Source organism: Diadema setosum, chromosome 4 (genome assembly GCF_964275005.1).
Source record: "Diadema setosum chromosome 4, eeDiaSeto1, whole genome shotgun sequence".
Taxonomy (NCBI): Eukaryota; Metazoa; Echinodermata; class Echinoidea; order Diadematoida; family Diadematidae; genus Diadema; species Diadema setosum.
In genome coordinates, this window is record NC_092688.1 from 2,329,570 (window position 1) to 2,347,666 (window position 18,097).

Consider the following 18,097-nt stretch of genomic DNA (forward strand, 5'->3'; position numbering starts at 1 on the left):
TTGTGATGAGTATATCTCACATCAATATTTTGTACTATGACCTTAAGAGCAGTCAGCATTTGTATATTACAGTGCCAGGGAGTCAGCTTTACAGATTCCTGTGTATTATCTACCAGGTGGTTGCTATCATAGCAAAGTTGTTTACTGTTTGCTTTTGTTTTTTAATCATCACAGCAAGTCTTCAATGCAGTTGGGCCATTGAGTTTTTTGTGCTGTTGTGACATAATACTTGCGACGACACTCTTTTCGTTATGGATGAAATCCTGTCATTGTGAGGTTACCTAAATCTGTCGGCAATAGTCATCGGAAAGCAAAATAGTAGGGAAGGGGGAGAGTGGAAAATCTCCCCCTTGATGTGACAGTCTACTGGATTGGGAAGAGGAAAATCTTTCTTTGTGGCGCGCTACGATGGCTCAAGTGTCTCTCTTAAAGCGTTTTTTCGGCAGTGGGCATGTGGACGCCTAGTCGATGGAGATGGCCAACTGGCTGAGGCGGTAGTCCACGGCACAGCTGCCCTCTAGTCCCTTGAAGCGCCGGTAGAACCGCTGCTGGATCTGGGCCCGCAGCTGCTGCCGTTCGTGGCTCACCGTCTTGTGCTTGGCCTGGAAGTTGCGGATGTCCTCCTGGGAAATACGGAGGTCCTCCTCCTCGTCTGGCTGGTGACAGTTGGGTTGCTAGGCAACCGAGACAAAGGGAGAGAGTGAAATAAAGGAGAATCTCTTGACAGTCAAATTCCTCTTTTGTTCAATTAGACTCGGATTTGCAGAGCAAAATCTAATGAACAAAACAATCACATTTTCAAGTTAGCTCCTACAGCATATAAGAAACATATGAGATTTCAATTTTGCCCATATTACTGTAATGCAGTGATATTGTTCTGCAATCAAAAAAACGGGTCAGATGGGGTAGTGATATTGGGCCGGATGCATAAACGCTAGCAATGGCTTGTGCTAGCCTTTACTTGAATCCGTATGCATAAAAACAAGCAATTGTTTGCGAGCAGAAGCTTTTGCTAGCAAAGCACAAGCAATTGCTTGCTGCCCGCAAGCAACTGCTCAGAGACCAAGTATTTGCTTAAAAATGTATGCATAAAACATACCTTTTGCTGGTTCTTGCTAGCAAATTGCTTACGATTTTCCAAGCTCTGTAAAATGAGCTTTTGCTTAACTGGGACGTTCCCTTTTAGGTATCATTTTCATATTCATAAAAGAAAGACCACACTTGTGCAAGATAGTAGAGCAGATAAGCCCTCAAAATCACGTGAATTGTGCAAAATTTGACTAAAGCATGAAACTTTCACCAGTGTTAGTACATACCATAAGATTTATTTTAAGATCGGGAGGTAAGTCTGATTTGACCTCTGATGACCTCCAGAGGTCAATGTACTTTAGATATCAGAAAATCGATGTTTTTAGCCATTTGCGAATGATATATGTGGTTATGTTGCACTAAACATGCATTTATACCACAGAGAAATCATTTCCAGATTCAACAGAGCACTGACAGGTTTTTACCTTTGACCTCTGATGACCTCCAGAGGTCAATGAACTTTAAATATCAAAATATCGATGTTTTTAGACATTTGTGAATGATATATGTGGTTATGATTCACTAAACATGCTTCTATACTTCAGGGAAGCCATTTTCTGATTCCACAGAGCATTGACAGGTTTAACCTTTGACCTCTGATGACCTTTGGAGGTCAATGACCTCAAAATATTATATTGATCTGTGATGTCTTTGGTTAATGGTAACCATTGTTAAGATGTACAAAACAAGCATATCTGTCTTACAATGAAATTGTCTTCATATTCTAAAGAGCACACAGGTTTCTACCTTTGACCTCTGATGACCTTGAGAGGTCAATAACCTCAGAATATCAGAATATTGAAGTATGACATCATTGGTGAAAGGTCAAACATGGTAAAGATGTACAAAACAAGCATACCTGTGTACAATGACATCGTCTTCATATTCCAAGGCACACAGACGAGTTTCTGCCTTTGACCTCTGATGATCTCGAGAGGTCAATGACCTCAAAGTATCAGAATAGTTTGGCATCATCAATGGTAAACATGATGATGTTCTAGAGAGCACTCGTAGGCCCTGTTTATTAACGAGCCATTACCGTTCACCTATGAAAATCACACAAGGTCAAATACCTCGAATGAAATGTGAGGATGTTAATATTGATATTGCGATAGTTAATAGTTAATAATTGTTTATGATGTAGGGCTTACAAACCATGCATTTCTGTTACCAAAAAAGTGGCTACTCATTCCGCAGAACTTTTCAGGTAATTATCTAAGTCGGGTATGTGCACAGAGCAAGGGGTGTCGATCTGTTTTCACGTGGGGGGGGGGGAACTTGGAAAATATGTAAAAGCATAAGTTCATGGTGCAAAGGAATGAAGCGGAGGGGGAGGGGGATGTGGGTGGGGGATTGGATTTTTGCAGGTTTAGACCTCAAATCAGTGATTCAGTGTAGCTCTTGTTTAATGTGTGCGTCGTCACTTATACGGAAGTTGATGGGGTGTGGGCGCATCTCACCTACCCTCCTCCCAAAGACAAAGTTGTTTGTGTTTTTTAAAGTATGTGATGCATACGTTTTGGGGAATATTTGGAAAATTATGGATCACCAAGGTGTACCAAGTCTATATGGATGGGAACCCAGCAAGCGCAGCGTTGGCGAGGGTAGGGTATTCCACTCCCATTCGAGAGAGCTCTTGTATTTTGAGAAATGAGATTCAACGACCTGGCACACAGGCACTTTTGAAGGAATACCTCGAAATTTGTGTCAAAAAGGTGTAGTAAGTCAGCCATCTATGGAGGGAGACCAATCGACAGAAGGATGTGGGTGGAGGTATCCCCCTCCCACATGATGGAGCTTTTGCATTCTTTTGTTTGCAATTCAATGATCTCGTGCCACTCTTGGTTGAACTACCATTTTAAAAAAAAAAAAGTCCATACCCAAATGTGTAGCCATAATCAATGCATGGAGGAGAGGTTGATACAGCGAGAGGAGGGTATGAAAGGGGCTGTCCCCCAATCCTTCCCATGCGAGGGAGCCTTTGCAGTAAGAATAGAAATGTAAAAAAAAATCTAGTATACACATTTATGATGGAATATTTGGGAAATTATCAGTAAAAGGAGTGTACCAAATATAAGGGTAGAAACCGAGGAGGGATTGTTAATTGAAAGATACACTACCCCCTCCAACAAGAGGGATTTTCTTTAATATGTCGGAACTGAAATTAAAGATCTAGTACATACTTTGTGATGATATAGAACAAAAATGGGACAAAAGCACTGAGCGTATATGGAAGGGGACATAACGAAAGATAGTGTGGGGGAGGGGGTATGAAAACGAGATTCTGCCTTTTAATCTGGTGCATACTATAGCTGAAATGTTCAGTGACAATTCATTTTCTGTCAAAAAAGTGAAGAAAAAAAATCTCCATCTCAGGAAATTCTTGGAGGCAAAGTTTTATGCCCCTACCATTCCCCCTCCCATATTTTCTCGGGAGGCGGGGCAAATGCCTCTTGCCCTCCAAAATGAACAATCGTGCATATATAGGAAAGCCTTTTCATCTTTGGAATTCAAATAAAAATATCTCTTAAAAACATTTTTCATAGAATAAGGGAAATTATCATTCCCCAAAGTATGTTATATCTGTGGAAGGAACCAAGCAGGGGGAAGGAGTCTATCGAAAGGAGATATCCCCTCTCACAGAAGGGAGATTTTGCATTTCAGAATTAAATTTTAACAATCCGATGCACACTTAAAGTGAAAAACTTGAGCAGTTTTCTGTCTAAAAAGCAAAAAGCAAAAAACAACAACAAAACATAGTCCACATCTCAGAATTTAATGGGGTGGGGGTCAACTATCCCTGCCACCACCCCACCCCTCCTCCAAACTGATGCTCCGGCATGTGCATGTGTTTTATTCCACTTGTTGAAAAGAAGAGAGAGTTTTAAGAAACAATATTGTTCAGTGGTCGCTATCCCAGTCAAGTAAATTGTTTATCAATAAGGTGATTTCCTTCACCTGTATACCTTAAGACGTTTGCCTTGCACTTTATTACATCTATTTCTTTTTTAGTATTCTCGTTTATATATTGATGTGAAAGTTGTTTACTTTGCCACGATTTTATTTGTACATAGAAAAAAATAATCCAAGACTGAAAATGAAACTGATACAATATTAAATGATTGACATGATGCACATATTGTGTATTTCTATAGCAATAAAAGTGAGCAATTCAAAAGGCGTGTACTCATTTCACATGAACATTAGCGATGATCCTCTGACCTCTGGAGGATATTGAAAGATACGCATCAAAATGTAAGAATATTGATGTCTGGTCTCATTGGTTTGTAATGGCCAGCTGCTTATGAAATAATGATTATATTAAAAAAAATGCATTTTGTGTGTGTGTGTGTGTGTGTCCAAAATTGTATGCAGAGTATTCCACACACAGTTCAATTTTGACTTCCATCTAGGACAATGAGCGGTTACTTTTTTCTCAACTACACTGTAATATCAAAATCTATTGAAAAAACACGGTGGCGGCTGGGTCTAACACATTATCATTCCTTTTCGTTGGAGATCCATGCGGGATGGTCAAAACAAACATAAAAAACAGATATCTCAGACCTAATTGTTATAACAAAGCATCATATCCTCATATACCCAACCCAACCCTCTATGCCCAGACAATGTAAACCACCCCATGGACTTACTTGGAGCTTTAGAATATCCTTTGTCAACAGAGAGAGAGAGAGAGAGATCCAAACCTTTGCAGTGCCGACTAAGTTCTGCCATGGAACTGATTGGTATTGGCTCTGCATCATTGACAGCAGATCTCGTTTCCTATTCTCCTTCTTCTTCTTCTTCTCCTTCTTCTTTTTCTTCATTATACTGTGTAATCTTGTAATATTCTGCCATGGAGCCTTTTCTTAATTGGTTAAAGAAGGTATCCAAAGAGCTATATGAAGCAAAAAACAACAAACAAATGCAAAAACAAAAAGAGAGACATATGTATCTTTAATAACAGAGCTGAATATTGAGTATCTCTCTCCTGAAGTGTTTCAAAGAGATACAAGAGACAGTGGCCGAGAGTAGCCGTCACCTTTTTTGGGAGTAGGCCTACTTTGTGTTCTTGCAAATGATGCCTGACATTTTTGGTCATTTGCCCTTTTTGAAGAATGCAGCAATAGAGCCACAACTTCCTGCGGAGTGGATATTGTGGGGTTCTTGATGCAGAACATCATCGCTGAATTTGCCTGTGCTGTACTTTCTTACAGGGATTGCCATTGTAGTTTTGTTTTGTTTTGCTTTGTTTTGTTTTTCAAGTGTGGCTGTAACACTGCTTGTTTTGCATATGATGGTCATTGCAGCTAAAGAGTGCATATCTTCTCTGGATCATTCCAAACTTCATGATGTTTCACCTGGGTGAATGGATCCCAGATGATGCATGCATATTCCAGGACAGTCCTGAGCGGCATGGAGTAGCAAAACACCTGAACTTTATGATACTCGTATCTTCGTCTTGAGAGAGTCTTTGGTTGAAGTATAACCTTTTTAAGCTGCTGTGGCGATTTGATTCCAGCTGAGCCTCCTATTGGAACTCCAAAATATTTTGCACAATCCGCTTTCTCCATGGTTTGCCATGAATGCTTATCTATTCCCTGGGTAGGTCTCGGATGGCAATAGCTAGTTGCAATACACAGGATTGCTTCATGTGGAATGCATGTTGGGCCTCACAGTATGTCGAAGTTTTCAAGATGGTCCATGATGTCGCAGCTGTGGACTGTATACTCCAGGACCATGAGTCATTCATCGCAGTCATACTGTAACAACCCACCAGCTTTACACTGGCCAATACAGGCCCACAGCTGGAAACTATGCAAATATTCCCATGAGCTTGACGCTTAGGCAAACCAGTCCCATAATGAGTCCGACAAATGGGGGAAAAGATCTATGAGACTTACACTGAATAGATTAAACACTCTGTATATCAGTCTCGTGGGCCTTGTTTTCCTCGAGTGTCAAGATAATGGCCATATTTGCCTATATTTGCTAGTCTACATAACTAACCCAAACATAACAGTTATATTTCAGGTCACTGCCATCACTCAAGAAACTTAAGCTTTATTTCTGAAGTAATTGACCTCTCACATTTCAGAGACCTGTTACTATAAACCAATGCTCTGTGGAATATGCATACATACTTTGATCAAAACGTCAATGCGTGGTTTGTTCATAATTAAGCATTTACGATTACACCAATGAAGCCAAACATCAATACAGGTAAGCCTACACATGTGACCTCAGTGACCTCTCATTGTCCTGAGAGGTCAAAGTTGGATATAATGCACAGGCTAATGACCGATGTTCCATGGAATGACAAGATTCTTCTATTATAGCATAAATGATTGTACATCGGGTATTACAAAGTTGACCATTGACTATACATAGAATATCAATATTCTGATATTTTGAGGTCATTGACCTGTCACCTTCCTCAGAGGTCAAAGGTAGAGACACGTGAGTAATTTCTCTTGCTCTGTGGAATAGGAAAACAATTCAATTGTAATACAAATGAATATAACATCTAAATCACGTTTGTCATCAACCAATTGCACCAAATATCAATGTTCTGACATTTTGAGGTCATTGGCCTCATCATAGGTCATCTGAGGTCATCAGAGGTCAAAGGTAGAAATCTGACTCGAAAGGCTCTGTTGAACATTGAGGCAATTCCTCTTACAAAAATTAGTTTTTAGTACATAATTATCGTGTTTCAGTTATGAGTGACGCATTAAAATATCAATTTTCTGACATTTTGAGGTCATTGACCTCTGGAGGTCATCAGAGGTCAAAGATAGAAACCTGACAGGGCTCTGTGGAATATAAAGACAATTTCACTGTGACAAAAATTAAGTTTTAGTACATCATTACTGTGTTTTATCATTAACCAATGATGCAAAATATCAATTTTCTGACATTTTGAGGTCATTGACCTCTGGAGGTCATCAGAGGTCAAAGGTAGAAACCTGTCAGGGCTCTTTGGAACATAAAGACAATTTCACTGTGACAAAAATTAAGTTTTAGTACATCATTACTGTGTTTATCATTAACCAATGACGCAAAATATCAATTTTCTTAGATTTTGAGGTCATTGACCTCTAGAGGTCATCAGAGGTCAATTCAGACTTACCTCCCGATCTTAAAGTTAATCTTATAGCATGTACTAACAATGGTGAAAGTTTCATGCTTTAGTCAAATTTTGCACAATTCTTCGGCTTATCTGCTCTACTAAGAGTGGTATAAATCTACAAGAAATTACTCTTAAGTTGTGTAAGAAACTTATTCATTTCAACAACGGGAATGTCCAGTGGTTAGCACGCAAAATGTGATAAAAAACAAGTAGTATGTCTGACTTCGGTGGAGAGCAAGGAGACCTCTCTCCACATGCGATCTGGCAGATCTGGGCTACTATAAGCAGTGATGGGAATCAGCCAGTACGTTTGTGTGCATCTGCGTGTGCATTTATGATTGTCATTTCATAGCTCCTTTCCTATGTCAGGAAATGTTTCTGCACACACATGCCCTTTAAAATACATGCTGTCACACTCGTCTTTGTTCTTGTGTTCGCACAAGCGTGACGTTCCTTTTATTGAAAACGCAAGCAATTGCTTGGGCGGGACAAGCAAAAGGTATAAGCACAAGCAAAGGCTTATGCATGTGGATTTAAGCAATTGCTTGAGCTAGACCTTTTGCTAGGCGAACTTGTGCTTTTGCTTGAAGCAATTGCTTATTTTATGCATTCGGCCCATTGGCAGGAATTCAGAATTTTAAGACTTAATAAATTATACCATTTTGTTTGATCAATAAAGTACATGTACAGCCTCTAATTATGACTTGACACAGCAGCGTGCTTGCTTTAACGGATCACAATCTTTAGCTTGCAATAAGAAACTTGAAGGAAAATCACTTCCTCATGCCTCCCTCCACATATGTACTACACCTATCACTTGTAAGATATTCCTACAGAATTGTAATACCGTAAAACCACAAACATTTGTGGTATGAAAGTTTCGCAAATTGTAGACAACTGCCTTTTTTTGGTGGCATGAAATTTTCACAAATTTGTCACTGGCATTTAATGTATTGTGTATAGACAAAATATTTCATGTACTTCTCACTTTTACAAATCTTGGCTCCTTGCAATATTTGTGAAAGTATCATGAATGTGAAACATTTCTGGTTGAACAGTATTGTCAGGCTTCTGCCGGAATTGTAAAAGTATCAGATGAACTCTGCCATCGGTGGTGGCAAGTGACTGGACCAAATCTAGATGAAGCTGATTCTCACCTCTGTCAGCATGTCTTGTAACCGGTGAGTCCATCCCACCGCTCTCCGCAGCTGGTCTTCGTTCGCACACTGACATATCTTCCGAACCTGTGAGTTGCCCACGTCATCCTGATATTGGGTATGGTGGAGTTTAATAAGAAATAAGCAATTTGTACTGGATTTAAAAGTAACTGAGAGAAGGAGAAAGAGTGAGACAGAAACAAACAAGCAAGAGATGAAAGATACACACTGCAGGCAAGGAGATTCTTTTAGACTCTTTTGTATCCGATAAACACTCTTGCCAACCATCTGAAATCAATGCGACTAATACATCAGGTGCAATATATAAGTAACAGTCATGATTGTGAGAAATTGCCATCAACTTCTGCCCCCTGTCTTTTCATGTAAGAGCAAAAGAAGCATAAGCGACAAATTTTGGAAAATGCCCGCTGACTTCTGACCATTTTGATATTTCAATATTATCTCCCCCCGAGTCTCTCAATGACTGTTCCTCCACACTTTTGCAAACTGAAAAGAAAGAAATTGAAAGATGTTACCTTTACCACCGACAGCTGCAACCTTAAAACTCACCTCGCCGTTGTGCTGCAGTGGTTTTGCAAGTGGCTGACCCCCGCTGCATTTCCCCCTCCCTGTCCGCACAGAATCCCCCTGGCCCTCTCCCTGCGCCACCTCGCAATCCGCACATATCTCGTCTACTGCTGCACACCGATCTACGTCCTCGCCTTGAGTAAAACAACGGTTTTGCATTTTGGTCATCCTCATTTCAAATTGAAAGGTTGTGAAGGTTACTATGTCTCACAAAGTGTATTTGGCGTCAGAACTTCCACAATTTCTCAATCATGAACAGATCAAACAATGTGCATGGTCTGCCAAAGTGGTACGCCTGTCTCTATTACACTGTGTTTATGCATATTATACACATATGAAAGTCTAAGGCAAGAAAAACAAGGGTAAGAGACGTAAACACTTTTCTCTTCACATCCTCTCGCCTCTGTTTATAGTGTGAAATGTATAAATATTAAGAGGTGAAATGGTTTGGGCTGTAAGAGCATGTTTGATAAACTCTTGCCTTGAAGTACTTCCATTCTGAAGCAAAAGCTTCCATTCACAGTATTGATTCATTGGACTTGAAGGCATCAGCATTGACACACACACACACACATCGTGAAAATGCAAAAACAGACTACACAAGTGCGATATAGGCAAACCTTACGCAAGCATGCGTTCATAATTGGATATCTGTTGGTGTATGCTATGTGTCATACCCACATAAGCCAATCACGACTTGCATAATCCCTGGATTAGACTTTCACTGCCTACATGAATTCAAGCCATTCTGCCTGGCTCAGTTCACACTTGCAATTTCCAAATTTAATCACAAGGCAAGTGCCAAATTGTGACTTGCCCATTCACGTAGAAGAAATTAATGTTTTTCTAACTCCCGGAAGTTCATTGACCCGCCTATGACCTTTAACCTTGTGGTGACCTTCAACTCCCCAAGGGGCATTTACCATCCAAGTTTGGTCACAAATGGACAAAGGGATTAAAAGTTATGAGCCATAATCGAAACGCAGCGCAAAAACTTAACATCGAGCCCTAAAATGTTGACAGGGGTCAACAAAATTTTAGGGCCCAATGTGAACTTTGACCTTGTGATGACCTTTAACTCCCCAAGGGACATCTACCATCCAAGTTTGGTCAAAAACGGACATAAGGATCAAAAGTTGTGAGCCATAATCGAAATGCGCCGTAAAAACTTAATATTGGGCCCTAAAAGTTAGTTGACCCCTGTCTGTGACTTTTGACCTTTGTCTGTGACTTTTGACCTTGTGATGACCTTCAAATCCCCAATGGACATCTACCATCCAAGTTTGGTCACAAACGGACCTATACATCAAAAGTTACGAGTCATAATCAAAACATGCCGTAAAAACTTAGCATTGTGCCCTAAAAGTGTGTTTACCCCTGTCTGTGACCTTTGACCTTGTAATGACCTTCAACTCCCCAAGGGACATCTACCATAAAAGTTTGGTCACAAACGGACATATACATCAAAAGTTATGAGCCATAATCGAAACGTGCCATAAAAGACTTAACATTGGGCCCTAAAGTTCATTGACCCCTTCCTGTGATCTTTGACCTTGAGATGACCTTCATGTTTGGTATAAAGTGTAACTTTGTACAACCACTTTTCCCTCCAAGTTTGATTGAAATTAAAGTCCTCAGTAAAGAGTTATTCAAGTTTTGTAGCGTCATGGACGGATGGACGACGGACAGACGACGGACAGACAGATGCCGCAGGCGATCCCTTAGTCTCCCCACAACTCCGGTGGGCTCGACAAAAAATCCAATGCCTTATAAACGTGTAGGCCATCACACTTATGCCATTTTGTCATGGTATTACACTTATGCGATTTTGTCATGGCACAAAGGGGGAAAATTGGCGAGATGGGAGACAAGTGGGGGTGCTGTGGCACAGTGGATAAGACTCCTGACTCCCATTCGGAGGACCCGTGTTTGATTCCCGCCCAGTGGTTACGTCCTTAGACAAGAAGTTTTTACCCAAAATGTCCCTCTCGACCTAGTAATAATAGCAGGGCCCTCTGGTAGAGCTGTGGCAACACTGAAGTGGATACCCTGGGTAAATAAAGCCTTGTTGTTGTCACTGATGAACTCACCTTGCATGTCATCGTTCTGGCCCCAGTCGTGGTTGCACATACCCTCTGAGCATGCCACCTCGGAGCTCTCCCGTGAGCTGTGGTTACACTCCTCCCCACACTCTACTCCACTGGAGTAGTCCCCATCACAGCGGTCTGCAGACACGAAGGCGTGGAGCACAGAGCCGTCCTCAGCCAGTGAACACTCATTGCATGGAAGGACCGCCTTGTTCTCATTGAGATCTGCCTGCTGCTCCTCACACTGCAGTGAACAAAATGTTGGCAGATACAAGTAAAACAAAAAGTGAATACTCAAAAAAAAAAAAAGGCAAAGCAAAGTCAAAGAGAAAATGCAAGCTTTGTTGTGATGACAATATTTTGACAAAGCTATTGATTTGACGATTTTAATGTGCTTTAACAGATTACAATTCATTGATTGGTTTGTGTGCGATTGTGTATATGTGAAAAATATGCAAAGTTGGCAAGCTGTCGATTGAGTCAAGTGTGCCATACATGGCACACAAAAAGCAAAAAGAAAATGAAAGCAATATGCGTCATAGTGCCTTAAAGGACAATTTCACCCTCATATGCATGTGGATTGAGTGAATGCAGCCATATTAGCAGAACACATCAGTGAAAGCTTGAGGAAATCAGACTATTCTTTAAAAAGTTATGAATTTTCAAAGTTTCTGCGCAGTCACTGGTAAATGCGAAGACTACTACAGCTTATGATGTCACATGTGTAGAACAACATAAGGAAAATATAGAGAGAATTTCATACAATTTCATTTTTTGAAAAAAGTACACATTCTCTCAATTTGTTCCAAATGTATGTTAACCCTATTTTAAACTGGGGGGGGGGGGGTCAATTTGACCCCCCCCCCCCCCCCCCTTTCAGATCTCGGCCGTTGATCATGCAATCGCCGCTAAATTTTGCCTGAACATAGAGCCGGATGTCAACTACAAGATAACATGGTCATTCAATAGAAAAATGTTGATTTTATATTTTTTTAATAAATCAATTATGCAAATTTACGCATGAAATCATATTTTCACCTATAATTCCATCAAAAAGAATGAAGGATTGCTAAATTTTTGTGTCAGAGTTCCTCAAGACACATCAAACAATTTTCTTGTAAAAAAATAGCGCAATCAAAATCAGCTTCTTTTGTTTTTATTGTTTTGTTAATTTCTTGTGTATTTCATTGTTTTTTCGACCTTTTGTTTTCTGTTGTTCTTTTTGCCATAATTTGTTGCAGGCACTTTTTCAAGTTTATCTACATTAGAATTGATTAATTTAAATGTTCAAAAGTTGAATTAATCTCATTTATATCAATTAAACAAAAAAACACAATTTGCATTGGATTTGTACACGAAATCATGAATTTGAGCTGTTTTCGGGTTGACATGCACATGCAAAACATGCCTTTTGAAAGAAGCAAGTCTGGGGCTCTTTTATTTTGTGAAAAAAGTGACAATATGTTGAATTTTTCATGATTATCTTCCTTGTATCATTCTACACATGTGACATCACGAGCTTTAGTAGTCTTCTCATCCAGCGATAACGGCACTAAAACTTCAAACATTCATAACTTTAGAATGCATCGTCTGATTTCCCTAAAGCTTTCACTGATGTGTTCTGTTAGTGTTGCTGCATTCTCTCAATTCACATGCATGTGAAGGCGAACTTGCCCTGTACCTCCATCACAGCCAGGGGCAAGACCAGTAAATGTCTGTGGCATGGAATTCTACGACTTTGGTGCCGAGAAGGCTAAAATCAGACTGACCTCACATGACCTCTCTTGAGGGATGACCCTGACTTCCACCTCTTCCACGGCGGCCGTCCTACAGCCGCTGGTCCTCCCGCTGTCCGGTGGACTCCCCGCCTTGTTCTTCTTTCGGGCTTTCCTTCTCTGCTTCTTCTGCTCCTTCTTCTCCCGCTTGGCCCGGTCCGCCTCGTTGATCTCCTCACAGACGATCTCGAGCTTGGACATACCCTCTTTGGACTCCAGCGCCATCTGGGGAATGGATATAATTTTTCACAGCATTTACACTCAAGAACATTAAAATGATGACAGAGTTTGACGTAAAGACATTCCATTATACTGGCTTCGACATCATGGGAGGCAATACGCCATCTACAATCCTGTCCTATCCACACTTTAACTCCACCTGTTTCCATATCACAGAGACTTAATGTCTGACTTAACTCAAATAAAACCCAATATGTACCCATAACATTACTACCACCTACATCTCTGACCTGAACATTACTCTAAACGAGTAATAACCAAACACAAAAGCCTATAATTTGGCTCTCTGTCGCCAGAGATCTCATCACAGCAGCAAATGCCTCCAAAACAAATGTCAATCAGTCAGGACAGGGAACTGTCCTGATTTCTTTACGATACCTCCAAACTCTCATTCCAAGATCCCGTAAAACCAGAAATTTTTGCATGCATGAAACTTTTGCAAATTTTGTGAGGAGGCAGGATTCACGGAAGTAAGATGAATGCAAAATTGTTTGTCTACACAACGCATTGAATGTCAGCCACGACTCGCAAAGTTTCACAGTGCAAAAGAGGCTGTAGATTCCAGTCAAAAGTTTCATGCTGTGAATTTTTCTGCTTCTACAGTATACAATCACTGAAGTTTCCATCTCTGGAGTGAAATGTCAAATCATCCACCATGCAATCCTGAAAGGCACATCTAAACCATGACATTCCCCCTCGGTTAAACTTGATGCATAATTACCATGGCAACTGCATCCGGAGTGTACAAATATCACAACACCCACCTCAAAGGACTTCTGGAGGCGGTTCATGCCGACGTAAAGCAGCAGCCGCCACGTCTGCTCCTCGGCCATCAGCTTCTGGTGGATCTTCTGCAACCGGTCATAGAGGTGTAGCCCTAGGCAGGTCAGCACTTCTTCCTGGGCAATGTCCACTGTCTTGGCGTGACGTTCTCGCCTCCTGCAGGTTTTGGTGAAGGGGGGGGGGGGCAGAGAGAGGAACAGTCGGAATCTGGATGAGGTGTACGTATGGGAACTGTCTTTCTCTGTTATTGTCACAGTCACATACCGAGTGGCAGTTCAATCTATCTTGCAGGTTAAACTAGAAATGTCGCTTTGGCGACTGGTATGCCTCCGCCATAATGCATGATTTTCCCAATAGGTCTAGATAGTACATGTGGACAATGTGTGATTACATTTTCACAAAATTGGCAAAATATTGAAATGACAAGTTTGTCACAAATGTGTTGAATGTTCACCTTCCTTGACCTAGGTTTAATTGGATGAATAGGAGAGCATGTATCTAGGGATTTAAGGACTTTAACTCGACTTTGACCCATTCATACATTTAGGCATTGAGTAATTTTCAAGGCACAGGTGTGGAGAAAAAGTGCAATTTCTGAATTGAATAGTAAATTGTTACCATTTTCATCTGGCCCTTGACCCTAAAATTCATAAGATAATCACTTTCAGGTAGAACATGCATAATATGTACTAAGTTTCAAGATAACTTGAGCCACTTCCGAGATATGGAGGAAAAAGTTAGTTCAGCACTTTCACTTGATCTTTGACCTTTTGACCTTTGAGGCAAAAAAAGAAGGAAAAAAAAAAACTTTCCAGAGAATTTCTATTAGGTTACACAGGTACATGTATGCATACACCAAGTGTAAAAAAGAAAAATAACCCTGCTGGCATTGCATGATAGGAGGGAAATAGTAAAATTTTGAAGTGTTGCACTTGACCTTTGACCCCTGACATTTGACCCCATGAACCCTACATTCTCTAGATAATCACTTCCAATCAGTATACTATGTTCCATGAAGATACCTTGAACAATTTTCCAAGGTATGGAGAAAAAAAAAAGTTTTAATATTTTTACTTGACCTTTTGACCTTTGACCTTTGACCTCATGACCCAAACTTTCACCAGAGAATCTTAATTGGGTAATACATGTATACACTAAGTTTCAAGAAAATATCTTCAGGCATTCAATAGATATGGTGGAAATAGTGAAATTTTATGTATTTGACCCTGACCTTTTGACCTTTGACCTCATGACCCAAACTTTCACCAGAGAATCTTAATTGGGTAATACACGTATACACTAAGTTTCAAGAAAATATCTTCAGGAATTCAATAGATATGGTGGAAATAGTGAAATTTCATGTATTTGACCTTGCCCTTTTGACCTTTGACCTTGAGCATGTGCACCCAAAAGTTGATAGGCACAACTTCACCCCCTAATACACATACATGCCAAGTTTTATTAGGATACCTCAACAGGTTTTGATAGTTACCTTGTCCACAAAATTCATTACGGACGGACGGACGGACGGACGGACAACCCGAAAACATAATGCCTCCGGCACCACTTCGTGGCGGAGGCATAAAAACAATAATAACTGTCCTTTAAAAAAAAAAAAATCGAAGTCTTTTCTATAAACATAGCATCAAGGTGCTACATACATAAAAGAAAGTAACATTTCAACTAAACTGCACTCTGTTCATGTCATATATTCACAAGTACAAAATTTAATATGCTCTACATTTGCAGGGACTTGTAAGACAGATTTACAAAAGGCTGAACTCTTGAGAACCCCACATATGGAATGAAGAAAAAAGTATGATCACTATGTAAAAGAATATTATGCGCTTTCCCACCTTGTACAGCACATGCAATGCATTTGTGTTACAGGAGGCAATATCTTTGTGAAATTCAGAAAACTTGCAACACCGTGCAATATACTACATATGCAGTCATGCTTACACTCCATTCAGGTCGGGCTCTGCCCTGCTTATGAGCCTGGCGATGAAGTCGGTCTCTGTGGAGAGGTGCACGTGCCTTTCTTCACGGCACAGCCTAAGTCCCTCATACACCACCGGGTTGTAGCCTTTCTCGCAGCAAGGGTCGATGTCTCCAAACAAGATGCTGAAGGCAGTCATCACCTTTGCCTTGCAGTCCGTACAGAACCTGCACAGAAAGAGAATTGAAGCATAACAACAGTACTGCTTATTAATTTCTTTGGTCAGTTTACTGATAATCTATTACAAATTTGAAACCCTCTATGGCATGAAATCTTAAAAATTTGCAAATAATCAATGTGACCTAATGAAAATCAGTATAACAATCACTGCAAGGTCAACAGCATGAACACCTAAACCTATCGCACTTTGATATGTACAAGTAAGGTCATATAACTTATCGTAGAGCCACTTCATTCTTTTCATATAAAAGAGCAAACCCTTCTTTTTCTGTATGTGTTCTCAGGAATTCAATTTCTTGTGTTAAGATTGTTGACACCATGTCCTTGACACATCTGAAAGACTACTAAAGAAGTATTTTGTCTTTTCCTGAGAAACAAAAATTAAAACATTTTCTTTGTGCATTAAAATCTACGACTAGAGTCACCTTTGAGACATTGCACTCTTGTGACTTGAGAAGCCTAATTTAGAATTCTTATGAGATGCCATTAATTACATACTAACATTCTCTAAGTCATACTGACCAAAATATCATGTGCATGAGTCTGACTTCACTGGATTTTTCACCTACCACGGCAGTGTTTCATGAAACTTGTCAGTCACTGACAACTGTTTGAAGCTACTGAAATTCTTGCACGTGATTGGCTGCGAGAAAATTTATCAGTGAAAAAAATCTGACAAAACAGTTGATGAAAAGCCCCTCCTGGTGAGTTCACACTACTCCCATCCTTTGAAAGAATTTAGTCATTTGGGGAAGTTCTTTGTGTTTTACATATTGCGCACCCTGACCTCGCATACAAGATGGACATGGCTGTCCACCAAGGGTGGTATTCTGAAATTCTTCCTAGGAAGAAATTTGTTCCTAAGTGGTATTCTGAAAATCTTCCTAAGTTTCTTCCCAAGTGTCTTCCCAACCTTTTTTCCTTAACTTCTAAGGAAGAAACTTAGGAAGATATGCAAATGAGGATGAGATACTGTATGCAAATTTCTGACGTACGAAGAAGTTGGTATTCTAGAATACACTTAGGGAAGAATTTTAGGAAGATATTTAGGAAAACCCCACCCCTGTCCTAAGTACGTTGTTAATATATAGGAAGCTGCAAAACACCGCGATAGGCACGCTTGTCATTCACTGTGCACAACATGTACTTTGATGCGCGAAATGGGCATGAGAAAGGGGACATGCCATACACACGCATATTTCACCCTATGTCATAATAATATGCGATTGTCATTGGTTGGTTCCTTATGATACAGCATTTCGTATTGGCTGAAGAAAGGATGTGGGCGGGGATAAGGACGGCCTAATTTGCACTAAGAAGTTCCTACGAAGAAATTTCAGAGTACTAATTCTGTCTTTCTTAACTTTCTGACTTAGGAAGAAACTTAGGAAGATTTTCAGAATACTACCCCAACTTCTCTGACCTGTGTTTCTGGAGATATCCCTCTGTGGTCTGCATCAGACCAGCTTCCGGTACGATGGTGATCTCTTCCCGACATGCCTGCTTCATGACCTGCCAGACGTCCATCCACACTCTGCACCGGGGGACATGATACATACAACAAAATCCCACATCTCTGGCAACTTACAAGACAATGCATGATAAAAGTGTTTGCCAAAGGACTCACAGAAATCGCTCTATTAAAGGAGCATGCCAGACGATTTAAATAATTTCACATCACGCAATACATAAATCAACAGCTCCATGTATAGATTTATAGCATTTATTGTTGTTCTTGAGTAGAGAAACCAGTACTTTGAAAAACCTTAAACAAATGACACTGAACAATGATGGTGACATAGGAGGCTCACATACATATATTTCAGAAATGAAGTAGTCTAATTCTATTACAATACCGCTTGTTTAACATGTTCACCTGTGTAGAATCTATGCATGACTTCTTCTTTTGTTCTGCTTTTGAGCTCCAACTCATGCATTCTTATGGTGAGGCTACCATGACAACATCCTTGTTCATTGCAATTTGCTATCAATTTTGAAAACATTTTTATTCTTCATCCAAATCGCTATAAATTCTGAATCTCTGTACTCAGTATGACTACTTTTTG

At 40.2% G+C, this 18,097-nt stretch overlaps 1 protein-coding gene across 1 annotated transcript in view; it reads right to left on the minus strand.

The window, feature by feature from the left end:
• Nucleotides 1-461: 461 nt before the first annotated feature.
• LOC140227517 (gametogenetin-binding protein 2-like) overlaps nucleotides 462-18,097 on the minus strand; it is a 39,055-nt gene continuing 21,419 nt past the window's right edge. The window contains exons 7-14 of the mRNA XM_072307918.1: nucleotides 17,455-17,565; nucleotides 15,815-16,018; nucleotides 13,834-14,008; nucleotides 12,824-13,054; nucleotides 11,058-11,298; nucleotides 8,950-9,101; nucleotides 8,380-8,487; nucleotides 462-674 (exon numbers count right to left, since the gene is read on the minus strand). Coding sequence (XP_072164019.1) covers nucleotides 462-674; nucleotides 8,380-8,487; nucleotides 8,950-9,101; nucleotides 11,058-11,298; nucleotides 12,824-13,054; nucleotides 13,834-14,008; nucleotides 15,815-16,018; nucleotides 17,455-17,565 — 1,435 coding nt within the window. The remainder of the gene's footprint in view (nucleotides 675-8,379; nucleotides 8,488-8,949; nucleotides 9,102-11,057; nucleotides 11,299-12,823; nucleotides 13,055-13,833; nucleotides 14,009-15,814; nucleotides 16,019-17,454; nucleotides 17,566-18,097) is intronic.